Source organism: Heteronotia binoei, chromosome 19 (genome assembly GCF_032191835.1).
Source record: "Heteronotia binoei isolate CCM8104 ecotype False Entrance Well chromosome 19, APGP_CSIRO_Hbin_v1, whole genome shotgun sequence".
NCBI classification, from domain to species: domain Eukaryota; kingdom Metazoa; phylum Chordata; class Lepidosauria; order Squamata; family Gekkonidae; genus Heteronotia; species Heteronotia binoei.
The window spans coordinates 34092099-34106634 of NC_083241.1; the positions used below are offsets into that span (position 1 = coordinate 34092099).

The window sequence follows — 14536 nt, forward strand, 5'->3', positions numbered from 1 at the left end:
GGTCTGTTACAGGTGTGAAATAAGAGCAAAAGCTCTATTCATTGGCTAAACAGTTAACATGGTTTCTCTTTGTGTGAGTTCTTACATGCTGTATAAGATTCCCATACTGAGTGAAGCTCCACACTGAGCATTCAAAAGGATTTCCCTCTGTGTGGGTTCTCTGTTGATGCTGAACACTGCTACTGTTACACAATGCGTTTTCACACTCTGAGCACTCAAAATGTTTCTTCCATGGGGGTTTTCAACCATCCTGCTGAAGAAAGCAACCCAAACTGAATCTCTTTCCATACTCTGAGCATTCAAAAGAGATTCCCTCTGTGGGTTCTCTGATGCCATTGAAGATCACCCTTGCTACTGAATCTCTTCCTGCACTCTGAGCATTCAAAAGGTTTCTCTGTGTGAGCTCTCTGATGGCGGTGAAGTGTGCCACTCTATATGAATCTCTTTTCACACTCTGAGCATTCAAAAGGTTTCTCCCCTGTGTGGCTTCTCTAATGATGTTGAAGATTGCCAAACTGACTGAAACTCTTTCCACACTCTAAGCATTTGAAAGGTTTCTTCCCTTATGTGTGTTCTTCGGTGTATTTTCAGTGAGTCTTTCTGACTGAATTTCTTTTCACACTGTGAGCATTCAAAACAATTCTCCCCTGAGTGGATTCTGTGGTGCACTTGAAACTTGCCGCTCTGATTGAATCTCTCTCCAAATTCTGAGCATTCAAAAGGTTTCTACCCTGTGTGAGATCCCTGATGTTGTTTAAGAGTGCCACTCTGATTCAATCTCTTCCCACACTCTGAACATTCAAAAGATTTCTCCCCTATGTGGATTTTCAGATGCCTTTGAAGAGTCACACTGTGACCGTATCTCTTACCACACTCTGAGCATTCAAAAGGTTTCTCCCCTGTGCGGGTTCTTTCATGCAGTTGCAAATTCCCCCTCATACTGAATTTCTTCCCACATTCTGAGCATTCAAAACGTTTCTCCCCTGTGTGTGTTCTTTGGTGCAGTTGAAGAGTGCCACTCTGACTGAATTTCTTCCCACACTCTGAGCACTCAAAAAGTTTCTCCCTTCTATGTATTCTTTGGTGCACAAGTAGCTGTGATCTATTTCTAAAATTCTTTCCACGATGAATGGATGTATTTGACTTAATTATACTGTGCTTTAGAGAATGTACATTATGCTTTCTTGTGTCTCGCTTCTCAACCATACGGCTGCCTTTCTTTCTCTTAGGTCTGCCTTGATTCCTGACATTTTCTCTCAGTTCTTCATTTTTAACTCTGTCTGGCATTTGCTGATGAAGTTCCTCATTCTCTTTATTCCTCTGATCCTCCTCTGCTCGAATAGAGAGATCCTGTTAGCACCTGGGAGGGCTGGTAAGGTCCAAAAACATCTATGCGACTGCAGTAAAAAAAGGATTAATGTCCCTCTGGCCTCGTCCAGCTTGGTTGATCACCTTTCCCCAAAATATCTATCCTTTAAGGTTATCTCACTCTCTCAAGAGCCACAGTTTAGCTCTTCCCCTGAAAGAGTTTCTCCACATTTTAAGTCCCCAGAAGGTCTTCCTCTCTCCATGCCAGGCCCGGCGCTAGGGTTTCTGGCGCTCCATGCCACACCCTATGCCAGCGCCCCTTCTGGTTTTTTTGCATGCGTAAAACATGCGGGGCTCAATGACATCACCATGACGTCACTGGGCCGCATGTGCATCACATGAACACTGTCTGATTTTTTTTTTCCAATGCAGAGGAAAGGAGAAATAAGGCAACACAAGGTGGAGGGAGAGGAGGGGGGTGAATAGAGAATGTGGCAAGCAGCAAAACCATCCTACTCACCACTCTCAGCAGCAGTCCCTTCCTGGCTCCTTCTGAAGAGGGAGAGGGATAGGCTGAGCCACATTTGGGAGGAGTGGAGGCCCCCCCCAAGAGCAGCCAAAAATCCTGCTGCTGCCCAGCAATGGACGGGCTGAGCCGTGTTCGGGAGGGGCAGATTCCAGGGCCCTGGAGGTCACCTCCCTCCCCCGCAAGAGTGGCCGAAAGTCTTGCCACTGCTCAGCAACAGATGGCCGCCTACTTCACTGACTCCCACGAGCTGGCTCTGCTCCATACTCCGCAATCCATATGATGGTAGCAAACTAAATATTGCTTGGAAGTGAATCAGAAATCCCCCATGACTATTCCATGTCTCTTCCCTTCACAGGACCATGAAGGATACTCACTGTCAGCCAGCTCCTCTGGGAAGGAAATTTGCTCTTGGGATCCTCTTGAGAAACTCTCCAGTTTTTCTTTGGATGCAAAGCCATTGTCTTTCTCCACCATAGTCTCTCTTATACTTCTGGCTTCATTTGCAAAGAGAGCTAGAGAAAGATAAGATAAAGTATTTATCAATCATATGGCAGTGTGTAGCATAGCCAAGAGATCATATATGTGTGTGTGTTTGTGTGTGTGTGTGTATAAAGGTAAAGGTAGTTCCCTGTGCAAGCACCAGTCGTTTCCGACTCTGGGGTGACGTTGCTTTCACAACGTTTTCGTGGCAGACTTTTTACGGGATGGTTAGCCATTGCCTTCTTCAGTCATCTACACTTTACCCCCAGCAAGCTGGGTACTCATTTGACTGACCTTGGAAGGTTGGAAGGCTGAGTCAACCTGAGCCGGCTACCTGAACCAGCTTCCGCTGGGATTGAACTCAGGTCATGAGCAGAGAGTTCAGACCACAGTACTGCAGCTTTACCTTCACTGGCTTGAGCGATGGCCACGACACTGGCCTCAGTTGCCCCTGGGTGAGTACACACACAAGAAGCTGCCTGATACAGAATCAGACGCTTGCTCCGTCACAGTCAGCACTGTCTACTCAGACCAGCAGCAGCTCTCCAAGGTTTTAGGCAGAGATCTTCACATCACCTACGTGACCCTTTTAATCTGAGATGCTGTGGACTGACCTGGGGAGCTTCTGCATGCCAAAGCCTCCCACCCCAGTAGTGGGACAGTCCTCAAAATGGTGAATTGCTATTCAGTATTTTGATTCATGCCTCATCACCATGGCAGCAACTCACATCTTGGGCACCTATAAAAGATCCTTACCCAGAAAGGCCACATTCTCATAGTTCTCCAGCATGACTTCCCTGTACAGAGCTCTTTGTCCCAGATCCAGCAGGGCCCATTCTGCCTCTGTGAAATAGACGGACACCTCCTCAAAGGAAAAGGGACACTGAAAGAAAAAGCAGATTCCCTCCTCAGAGATTAGGCCAGGCAGAGATTGCACCCTGGAAGGGTGTATTCTGGGAAGGCTTGATATGGGTAAAGGGAAAAGTGTTCAGAAGATCTCTTGTCCAGACACCTTGTAGAAACTGCAGGAGCAAAAGCCCTCCTAAGAAAGGAGGAGGGACCCAGGTTGTCCCCTGCTCATCTCTCCTACCTGGACTGGAGGGGCAGCAGCTGCTTCCACACCTCTGAAAAGATGACGGCTCAACAGCATCTCTTCACTGCCTGTGACTGAGACAAAGGAGGACAGAAAAGTGCCTGGTTGTTTGTTCCCTGCTTCACACACCACCTTCCCAGGATTGTAAAACTTCCCCTTCTGTACACTCAACAAATTTTTAAACACTTTAAAACAAATTCTGGGAGAGGCAGAAGAGAAGCACCAGGAACCTAGGAGTCTCAGCGATTTAAAATGCTGCCAACGTATTTCAGCCTTCTGCGAGACCTGTGTGTGGACTGTTGGGAGGGAAAGAGGGAGGTGGAAATTCTGTTAAATGCCATGTCTCTATCCCATTCTGCCCAGACTTGAACGCATCTGGAGACACGACAGTGATGCGAATTAGTTTTCAGAGTTTCTCATGGCATGCTCACTCAACCACTTTAGGTTTACAGTCAGAGACAACATCAACTTGACACCACGTCTGCCCCAAGCCCCTCGCCAAACTCCTTGGCGATGCTTCCTACTAATATTCCCTCTAAGCTAAGTTAGCGTGAGCTAGTTCACAGGTATTTTTTAGCCTCCAGCTCACACAATTTTGTCTCAGCGCAGGAAAAATGGCCCCAGAGCAAAGTAATTTATGCAGTAGCTCGTAACGTTAATGTCAGTAGATCACAAAGTAGATTTTTTTTGCTCACAAGACTCCACAGCTTTGAGGGAGTATCGCTTGCTACAACAGCATCCTGTTTCCCACGGCACCTTGCCAGATGTCCCAGTAAGTAATAACACAGAAGTCAACCTTTTCCGTTATTACTGGGCCCTAGAAACTGGTTTTCAGAGATCTGCTGCCCCAGAAGGTGGAGGCTCTCTTTATTCACTCAGTTGAATAGCTCTGCTGAGGTTTGTCTACCATTTCTCTTCTGAGCCACAGGATTGGATTTACATGTTTTTTGAGGGAGGGGGGAATTAAAAAATGACGCCCCCTTATGGGCCATTCTATCTTATCTGGGAGAACCGGGTTTGATTCCCCACTCCTCCACTTGCACCTGCTGAAATGGCCTTGGGTCCGCCATAGCTCTGGCAGAGTTGTCCTCGAAAGGGCAGCTGCCGTAATTCTCTCAGCCCCACCCACCACACAGGGTGTTTGTTGTGGGAGAGGAAGATAAAGGAGATTGTGAGCCGCTCTGAGACTCTTTGGAGTGGAGGGCGGGATATAAATCCAATATCTTTATCTACCTCACAGGGTGTCTGTTGTGAGGGAGGAAGGTAAAGGAGATTGTGAGCCGCTCTGAGACTCTTCGGAGTGGAGGGCGAGATATAAATCCAATATCTTCATCTACCTCACAGGGTGTCTGTTGTAGGGGAGGAATACAATTAACTCCATACCCTATTTGGCGCCCCCCCTGCATCGGCGCCTGGGGCAACACCCCCCTCTCCCCCCCCCAGATGCAGCCCTGCTGAGCCACTTTGAGTTCTTCTTACAGAAGGAAAGTTAAATATGGATATTTAAATTAAGGGGAGGAATGGCCCACAATGAATTTGTCTGATCTCCTTTTAGAGGTTCGAGTGCTGTGAATTAACTCTTGTGTTGTGTGAAGAAGGATTTATCATTTTTTCCCCAGATCTCAACTCTCTACCCATCAAATTCACAGGGGGCGCAGTCACATCCAGGAACTTACCATAGGAAAGGACAACTTGGGGACGCTCCATGGCTTGTGCCCTTTGCCCTTCCTTGGAAGGAACTCCTTCCGCTTCAGAGATTGTAGCTTCTATCTTCAAGCATGGTCTCAGCACCTGAAACAGCAACAAGGGAGAGGGGTAAGAGATGGCATGGAAGAGAGCAAGTTCTGCCCCACTCCCAGATTCTGTATCCTTCTTTCAGTAGACCTGATGAGTTATCTGGAAGAATAATAAGTTCTCTAGTATCAGAGGCTGCTGAAAGGGGCTGTTTCTTACACATCCAAGAGGAAAAGACCAACTTTTTGTTTTGTTTGCAAATTAAGACCACAGGAACAGAATATCCGTTTTGTTCATTTGACTTTTCTTGAGCTGAAGGAAATTGATGATTGCACACACACACCCCTCACCAAACTCTGCTTCCAGAGGGGTGCAAAACTGGAGCCTAATACGGTTGTCAACCTCCAGGTGGGGCCTGAAGTTCTCCCGGAATCACAACTCCCCCCCCCCCCCCCTGCAGACAGAGATCAGCTCCCCAGGAGAAAATGGCTGTACGGGGCAGGAGGGGGGGATTCTTTCTCCTATCTGAGCTTCTCCAGTCCCCAAACTGGGACTTACCCAGAATTCACTCCCCCCCCCCCGCCCTAAAAAAAAAAAGTTCAGGAATTTGCCATCCGGGAGTTGCTAACCCGATGCAAACCAGGGCAGAGAAGGATCTCAGCCTCCCACCCTCGAAAGATCTCAAAGCTTATCATGCAAGCCCATACTTCCAAGTCCACCTTTCCCGGATGCGGCTACAGGGCTTTTCCCAGCTGTTGCACATCTGCGGCCCTTCCCGCTCTCTGTCCCCATGCAGAAGCAACTTCCCCCCTCCAAAAAACAAAGGAGCCTCTCCTCTTCTCCCCACCCCCCTTGCTCGGCCTCTCTAGCAAAGGGCTCTGTGGCTTTAACCCTTAAAGGTAAAGGCACCAGTCGTTTCCGACTCTGGGGTGACGTTGCTTTCACAACGTTTTCACGGCAGACCTTTGACGGGGTGGTTTGCCATTGCCTTCCCCAGCCATCTACGCTTTTCCCCCAGCAAGCTGGGGACTCATTTTACTGACCTTGGAAGGATGGAAGGCTGAGTCAACCTCGAGCCGGTTACCTGAAAACCCAGCTTCCTGTTTGCCCTCCAAATGTGACCAGAAAGCTCCCATCTGGGAGTTTGTAGCCATTTCTGGGCAGAGTCAAGGAACAGAGCCCGGATTCCGGGAAAGGAGGCTGGATCTGGACCCTTCCCCACCCACCCACCCACACCTTCACCCATTCAAGTGCTTGCTTGTGCTGGGAGAAAATTCTCTGCCTGCAACCCCCAGAGACAGAAGGAGAAAGAGAGAGATGCCTGCCAGGCAGGAAAAACGGAAAAAGAGGAAGAGGCGAGAATGAGGGGCAGGCCTCTCCTCCCCCCCAGGCGTCTAGGAACTGAACATGGCTGTCAAGTGGGAGTAGGCCATGTAGGTGGCTGCCTAGAGTGCTGCATGACCTATAAAACTGGCGGCTCAGAACAGGAGATTCAGACCAAGCATACAGCTTGGGAATCCGAGAAGAGACGAAACCCACAAGGTTCTCCAAGGAAACTGCAGGCCACGCTTCATCAGATGAGGAATCAGGTATAGTGAGCAGAGCTACATATAGCTGGAAGGAAGTGATTTAGAATGCGAAATGGTACCAATGTTCCCTCTTCGCTGCAGAATCTTGTGAGCAAAAATTCTACTTCATGAGCTACTGGCATTAAAGTGGTGAGCTCCTGCATCAATTATTGTCCTCTGGGGTCATCCTTCCTGAGCGAAGACCAAAATGTGTGAGCTGGAGGCTCAAAATCTGTGAGCTAGCTCACACTCACTCAGCTTAGAGGGAACACTGGTCCCCACCCTTTTTGATTCTGCAGGCACCTTTGGACATGTGGCACAGCGTGTTTGGTGCCAGCCACAAGATGTGGCCTGGGATATCTCTGTGGCCCCACTGGGAGGTTGAAAATTCTCCATGAGACGCCCCCCCCCCCCCCCGCCCCTTCAAGCATCGCAGCCCTTTCCTTAGCTGCTTTGCAGCTACCTTGCACACATCCAGGGCTTTTGTTGTTGTTGTTGGAAAAGCCCAGCAGGAACTCATTTGTTTTTTAGGCCACACCCCCTGATAGCACCATTGTTTCACACAGGGCTTTTGGGGGGGAGCCTGGCAGGAACTTATTTGCATATCAGGCCACACCCTCTCACACCAAGCCAGCCGGAATTGCGTTCCTATTCAAAAAAAGTCCTGCCCACCAATTAATGTAAATTAAGAAATACAGATGGAAACTTGGGAACACTTATGGAAGAATTCTATGAAGCTTTCAACGTGTCATAGTATTAAAGAGAACTGTTTCAAAATGATGTATAGATGGTATATGACTCCTAAAAAATTGGCAAAGATGAACAATAAGATGCCAGATAGATGTTGGAAATGTAAAAAACATGAAGGTTCTTTCTACCATATGTGGTGGACTTGTGAAAGGGCAAAAAAGTATTGGCAGATGATTCAGCAAGAAATTTCTAAGATCTTGGGATATGAATTTAAGAAAGTTGCAGAGACTTTTCTGTTGGGATTACAAATGGAAAAATTTCCAAAAGAAGATAGAACTGTAATTTGGTACTTGCTTTCAGCTGCTAGGACATTATATGCGCAGTTGTGGAAGCAAGAAAAAATACCAGAGAAATGGGATTGGATTATAAAAGTTATGACATGGAGTGAAATGGACAAATTAACAAGAATATTAAGAGACTATGATTTAGAAGTTTTTAAGACGGAGTGGAAAAAGTTTAGAAGATACGTAGAAAAAGAGTGGAAAATAAAAGGACATTGGACAATTTTTGATAATGATAAAGTTTTAGAAAGAAGAAGAATATAAGTTTTTTGTTTTAATAGTTAAGGGTACCTTTAAATATTAGCATTTTAAGTAAATAACACCGGAGGGGGTCAAGTAAGGGAGGGGAGGGGTGGGTAGAAAGTAATAAATGGGGTAGATAAAAGACGTTATTAAGATGTAAGAAATAGATTTGTTACCAACTGAAAAAAAAAAGTCCTGCCCACATCCCCCCTCCCAGCCCCACCAAAGAACACGCTGCTGTTCCAGATCCAGCCTCCTTTCTCCGAATGTGGACTCTGTGCCTTCCCTCCCAGAAGTATTTAAAAAGTTACAGATCACATTTGAAAGTCCTCCGTTTTATCTCCACGGAGCAATAGGAAGTCAGCAATGTGGATTCCTCTGTTTAAAGAATCGCATCATCTAACCAGATAGATCCAGGCGGGCAGCCATGTTGGTCTGAAGTGGTAGAACAAGGCAGGAGTCAAGTGGCACCTTTAAGACCAACCAAGTTTTATTAAGAATGGAAGCTTTCGTGTGCTCTAAAGCACACTTCACCAGATGAGGAATGAGGTGCAGTGAGCAGAGCTACGTATAGCTGGTAGGCAGTGATTTAGAATGCGAAATGGTACAGATTTAAGATCCAATGACAGAATAGTAAAATTAACAACTTAAGCAAACCTTTGATCTGGGTAACATGAGTGTGAGAAACCAATAAACCAGTAACATGTCAAAACGCGAGAAGGTCTGTTAATCACTCTATTGTTATAAGCCTGGGCATTTTTCTTTTCAGAAGTTTTCCCCATCCAACTAATTTACCTTTTAACACATACATATAGTTTGCTAGTAGAAGAAAAATACATTAAAGTATAGCAGGAAATGGGTTTAGTATATGTAATGAGATAAACAGCCAATATCCCTACCTGAGTATGTCAATACAGCTAAAAGAAACATACATTGGATAGTGATGTCCACCTAATTTACTTTTTAACATGTAAACTTCTAACCATGTTTGAGCCCCTCCCCCAACTGAGTTTTATACTAGATGGAGGAATAAGGAGCTGAGACTCAGCTTCAAGCTTCCTTTTCCTGAACAGCATGGGATTCTCTGGGACTGTGCAACCCTGTGCACACTTACTCCAGAGGAGATCCATTGAGCAGTAGAAGGACTCGCTGAGGGCAGCGTGGCCGGATCGCCTCCTGGAGAGGACTGGACAAGACGCCTTTTCCCTTTTCCTGCAGCCCTGAAAGGGTTAAAGGGACAGAGCTGTTTGCTAGAGAGGCCAACCTAAGAGGGGGGCAGAGAAGAGGAGGATGAGGGTTTGCTTCTGAATGGGGAGAGAACAGGAAGGGCTGCAGATGTGCAACAGCTGGGGAAAACCCTGCAACTGCATCCAGGGAAGGTTTACCTGGAAGTAAGGCATTACATGATAAACTTTTAGATCTTCCAAGGAGGGATGGATTAGGCTCCTGCTCTGAGCTGGGATCATTCTCAGCCATGGTTTTGGGTGTGGAGGGTGGATTCTTGGAAAGGTCCAGTTTGGGGACTGGAGAGACTCAGATGGGAGCAAGACCATAGAGCCCTCCCACCCACCCCCTACCCCCCAGTACAATCATTTTCTCCAGGGGACCTGATGTCAGCTAGTGTCAGGTCGGCTGGCTGTAATTCCAGGAGAACTTCAGGCCCCACCTGGAGGTTGACAACCCTGTTAGGCACCAGTTTTGCACCCCTCTGGAAGCAGAGCTTAGTTTCAGGGGGAGGGGCTGATAATGTCTTTCGGTACAAAGAAGTCTGAATGAACAAAAGGATGTTGTTTTGCAGGTCATTTTAATCCCCAAACAAAGCTGGTCTTTTCTCCTTGGATGAGAAGGAAAGGGCTTGGTGGGGGAGGGGAAAGAGAGAACACGCCCGTCTTGGAATCAACTGCAGCCCTATGCTAAGACCCTGATGCCCTCCACTGTGGGGCCGGGGCTGCCAGCTGGTGTCCAAGGCCTACCAGAATCGAACTCAGGTCGTGAGCAGAGCTTAGGACTGCAGTACTGCAGCTTTAACATTCTGCGCCACGGGGCTCTTAAGAACCAAAGAGGCCTATCTAAAATAGCTTGGTATGTAATCCAAAAATGATATTAAAGTGTTCTACAAACTGCAAGAAGTACTTTTGTTCTGATCCACTAGGGCAGTTCTCACTTGTCTCCTGAGCATATGAAGGTTTGTGATGTTCAGTGGTGTGTCTCCGTTCTTTTTTATTTTCCTTTTGTCACGTTGCTGTCTGTATCTCTCTGCCCTTCCCAGGAAGAAGCCTCTCTTCCTATCCAAGTTAATACAGGCATCTTTTCACAATATGAGGTGACACAAGAGAAGGAGATAAAAGAAGAGGGCCCAGGAGGACCTGGGACTGGCAAGACAGCAAGCAAAGGCTCCCATTCCATCCAGGCTGGGAGTGCTGTTGAATTCTGGGGAAACCCTGTGCCCAGTAGGGTTGCCAAGTCCGATTCAAGAAATATCTGGGGACTTTGGGGGTGGAGCCAGGAGACATTGGGGGGTGGAGCCAGGAGCAAGGTTGTGACAAGCATAAGTGAACTCCAAAGGGAGTTCTGGCCATCACATTGAAAGGGACCGCACACCTTTTAAATGCCTTCCTTCCATGGGAAATAATAGATAGGGGCACCTTCTTTTGGGGCACAGAGAATTGGACCCCCTGGTCCAATCTTTTTGAAACTTGGAGGGTATTTTGGGGAGAGGCACCAGATGCTACGCTGCAAATTTGGGGCCTTTACCTCAAACAACAGCCTCCTCAGAGCCCCAGATACCCATGGATCCATTCTCCATTATTTCCTATGGGAATACATCTCCATACGGAATAATAAAGTTCGCAGCTGACATTTCCCTCCCCCCGCTTACTGATGACCCTGAAGTGGGGAGAGGGCCTCCAAACCAGGGGTTCCCCTGCCCCCACCTGGGGATTGGCAACCCTATGTGCCAGTGATCCCCCATCAGGTCACAGTGATCTCAGATTTCCAATGCTTCTGGCTGTTCCGCAACCAAGAGGTTGATGGGCTCCGAGAGGTTTGCAGCCAGCTGCATCGACTTTGCAACCAGTGGCTGAAGCCAGAGAGGCGCACCAAGAAGCAAATGGCGGACCTGGTGATCCTGGAGCCGTTCCTGATTCTCCTGCCCCAGGAAATGCAGCGCTGGGTCAGAGGATGTGGGCCGGAGAGCAGTTCCCAGGCAGTGGCCTTGGCAGAAGATTTCCTCCTGAGTCAGGCAGAACAGGTGTGGGGATTTCCTCCAGGCGTGTCCGATTCAAGCAACGCTATCTGGCCTTATCCTAAACAGTTTCCCTGCCAGACTTCTGTCCCAGTGTCAATCACCCAAACGAGAGATTTTAACAGCTTCCTTCAGCAGCCTCTTCTACAAGAAAATTTCCTATCCCGCCAGATATTTTGATAGAAGGGTGCAGAGCTGGGAGCAGGGCAGGACCCATCGCTTCGAGTCATGATCCTAGGCCTAGTGCGACCTACAGGCCTGGAGAAGCCTATGTAGGAGTGGTTAGGGGGGCCTACATTCCCCAGCATCCCTCCTCTTCCTCTGATTGGGTGAAAGCAGTTTTGGAGGGAAAACTTGCCCAGTGGGGGGTGGGATGTGGGGGATGCATAAAAGGCCAAGCCACAGACAGGGTGTATTCTCTCTGGAAAAGGCCACAGGATAGAAGGCAGCTAGAGAGGGATCCCGTATCCAAGGAGGGTGAGTGACTCTCTTGAGGTTACAGGGCCAGCCTTGGGCTGTCTGGCACCCTCCCCCATGCACTGATAACGTCATCGAGTCACATGGGGGGCACCCAGTCAGTCTCCCAGAAGGCTGGTGCCTGGGCTATTTCCTAGTGGGAGGGCAGGCCCTATTAGGGTTGCCAAGTCCAATTCAAGAAATATCTGGGGACTTTGGGGGTGGAGCCAGGAGCAAGGTTGAGACAAGCACAATTGAACTCTAAAGGGAGTTCTGGCCATCGCACTGAAAGGGACCACGCACTTTTGAAATGCCTTCCTTCCGTAGGAAATCATGAAGGATAGGGGCACCTTCTTTGGTGGCTCATAGAATTGGACCCTCTGGTCCAATCTTTTTGAAACTTGGCGGGTACTTTGGGGAGAGGCACTAGATGCTATACTGAAAATCTGGTGCCTCTACCTCAAAAAACAGCTCTCCCAGAGCCCCAGATACCCGTGGATCAATTCTCTATTATTCTCTATGGGAATAAATCTCCATAGGGAATAATGGGGTTCCCAGCAGACATTTCCCTCCCCTCCCCCCGCTTTCTGATGACCCTGAAGCGGGAGGAGGGCCTCCAAACCGGGGGATCCCCTGCCCCCACCTGGGGGTTGGCAACCCTAGGCCCTATGAGGTTAGAAGGGAACGTCTAGTTGGTTGCATCAGGGCCGTTTATTTCTTTGCACCGGCGTTTACTGCTTCTTTATTCACTGCTGCGCTAAATGTTTTCATACCCACTTGTCGTTCTAGAGCACTTATATACTCAAGACGTTTTTTGTAAAAAAAACACAAGCCCAGCATATTAGGCCACACCCCGTGACGTCACCGTTGTTTCACACAGGGCAGAAAAAGCCCAGCAGGAATTCATTTGCATATTAGGCCACACCCCTTGATGCCAAGCCGGCCAGAACTGTGTCCCTGTGCATTCCTGCTAAAAAAAAAAAGAAAAGAAAAAGCTTTGCTTACAATAAACCTGTCGTTGTACTGCTTGGGTCCTCACATCTCTTTGGTCACAGATAAAAAGTTTTGTTAAGAAGGAGGACACAAGGGTTGGGGTGGTCTCTGGAGCCTCCCGGACAGACCCTTGCCAGAGTGGTGGCAGCCAGGAGAAGGCCTTTCGTGATCCCCTGCTGTGTGACACTTGGTCTCTCTTCCATCCCATCTCTTCTCCTCTTCCTTGCTGCTATTTCAGATGTCAGGACCATCCATGAAGACAGAAGATACAATCCAGGAGGCAGAGGAGCTCCTTCCGAGGAAGGGCAAAGGACACAGGCAGGGCCGGCTCACCTACTAGGCAAACTAGGCGGCTGCCTAGGGCGCCGGGAGGGAGGGTGCGCCAAATTCGGCTTCCCCCCCTTGCGGTGCCCAAGAGAACAGCCTAATTTGCCTCTACCGCCCCCACCGCTGCAGCCAGCGCCTGCCCACCCGAGCTCGTCCTGCCGCAGCCACCAGTTCCCCCCCGCTCGCCCTGCCACAGCTGCTGCCGACTCCTGCTCGCCCTCCCCGCCAGCTCGTGCTGCCGCCAGATCCCACTCGCCCTCCCCCATTTGCCCTGCTGCCGCCAGCTGCCGCCACCCCCTCGCCCTGCCGCCGCCAGCTCCCGCCTCCTACTCGCCTCCCCCTGCACTCGCCCTGCCACTGCCAGATCCTGGCTGCTCGCCCTTCCCCCCCAGCCACCCTACCATCTCCCACCTCCGGCTCGCCCTTCCACCTTGCCCTGCCGCCACCGCCAGATCCCACTTGCCCTTCTCCCCGCCCCCTGCTCACCCTGCCACTGCTGCCAAATCCCGTTCACCATCCCCCTTACTTGCGGGGCTACTTGCGAGTAGGCGACAGGCACGAGAGCGGAGCTGTGCTGCCCTGCCTAGGGCGCGAGAAAGGCTTGGGCCGGCCCTGGCCACAGGCTGTAGATTGTACCCAAGATGGTCTCTCCTGTGGTAAGGACTCGTTGTGCCTGGACACGATTGGGGCACCCTGTGAATTTGATGGGAACTGATGGGAACAGGTTAGGAACAAAATTAAATACTTCTTCTCACAATGCAGAGCTAATTTGTGGCACCCAGCATCCACTAACTTCGATGCCTCTCAAAGGAGATTAGAGAAATTAGTGGAGGACAATCCCTTCCATTAATTTAAACATTCCTATCCCACCTTCCAAAAGAGGAACTGAAGGTGGCTCAAAAGAGAAAAGGTAGACAAATCTCAACAAAGCTATTCAGCCTGGCACATAAAGGGAGCCTCCACCGTCTGAGGCAGCAGAGCTCAAAAAACCATTTCCTAGATCGTGAAAAAATTTGCCTTCTGTGCCCATGCTTAAAAGGGGCATCTGGTGGGTTGTGGTGGGAAATGTGGCCTAATATGCAAAGGAGTTCTTGCTACAAAAAAAAAAAAAAATCCCTGGGCAAATTACAAATGCTAGGATTTCAGTGTGAAATAGGCAACAAGATAAAGAACCACCGAATGTCGAAGTGCAAATAAACCTCCGTGTCAATTTTAAGCATGCAAAAGCGTTTCAAATCTTAAGTATGTGTCTATTATTTACTGCGACGCCAAAATATTTAACAGGTATTACAAATCACATTTCAAACATACATGCCCCTGCTGAACAATGCAGAAGAAATCACAGCATTACAGTTCCTTTCACCAAAGTAGGGTTTTGAGGACACAGTCTCTCTTGCCCCCACGGTGACTTGTTTCTTGTACTCAGTTGGTCCCGTAGGTACCAAAAATGACAAGGGCACTTCTTTAAAGCCAAAGGAAGTTAGGAGACTGCAGTAACAACAAGAAATTGGCCCATTTTCCAGTACAGGT

The 14536-nt window shown here is 48.7% G+C and overlaps 1 protein-coding gene across 1 annotated transcript in view; it reads right to left on the minus strand.

Annotated features, from left to right (window-relative positions):
* The window catches only part of LOC132587670 (zinc finger protein 135-like), a 61740-nt gene extending 52278 nt beyond the window's left edge, over positions 1 to 9462 (minus strand). Inside the window, exons 1-6 of the mRNA XM_060259987.1 lie at positions 9372 to 9462; positions 9101 to 9206; positions 6375 to 6426; positions 5087 to 5201; positions 3408 to 3484; positions 3074 to 3200 (exon numbers count right to left, since the gene is read on the minus strand). Of these exons, the coding sequence (XP_060115970.1) occupies positions 3074 to 3200; positions 3408 to 3484; positions 5087 to 5201; positions 6375 to 6426; positions 9101 to 9206; positions 9372 to 9462 (568 nt within the window). The remainder of the gene's footprint in view (positions 1 to 3073; positions 3201 to 3407; positions 3485 to 5086; positions 5202 to 6374; positions 6427 to 9100; positions 9207 to 9371) is intronic.
* Positions 9463 to 14536: the final 5074 nt, after the last annotated feature.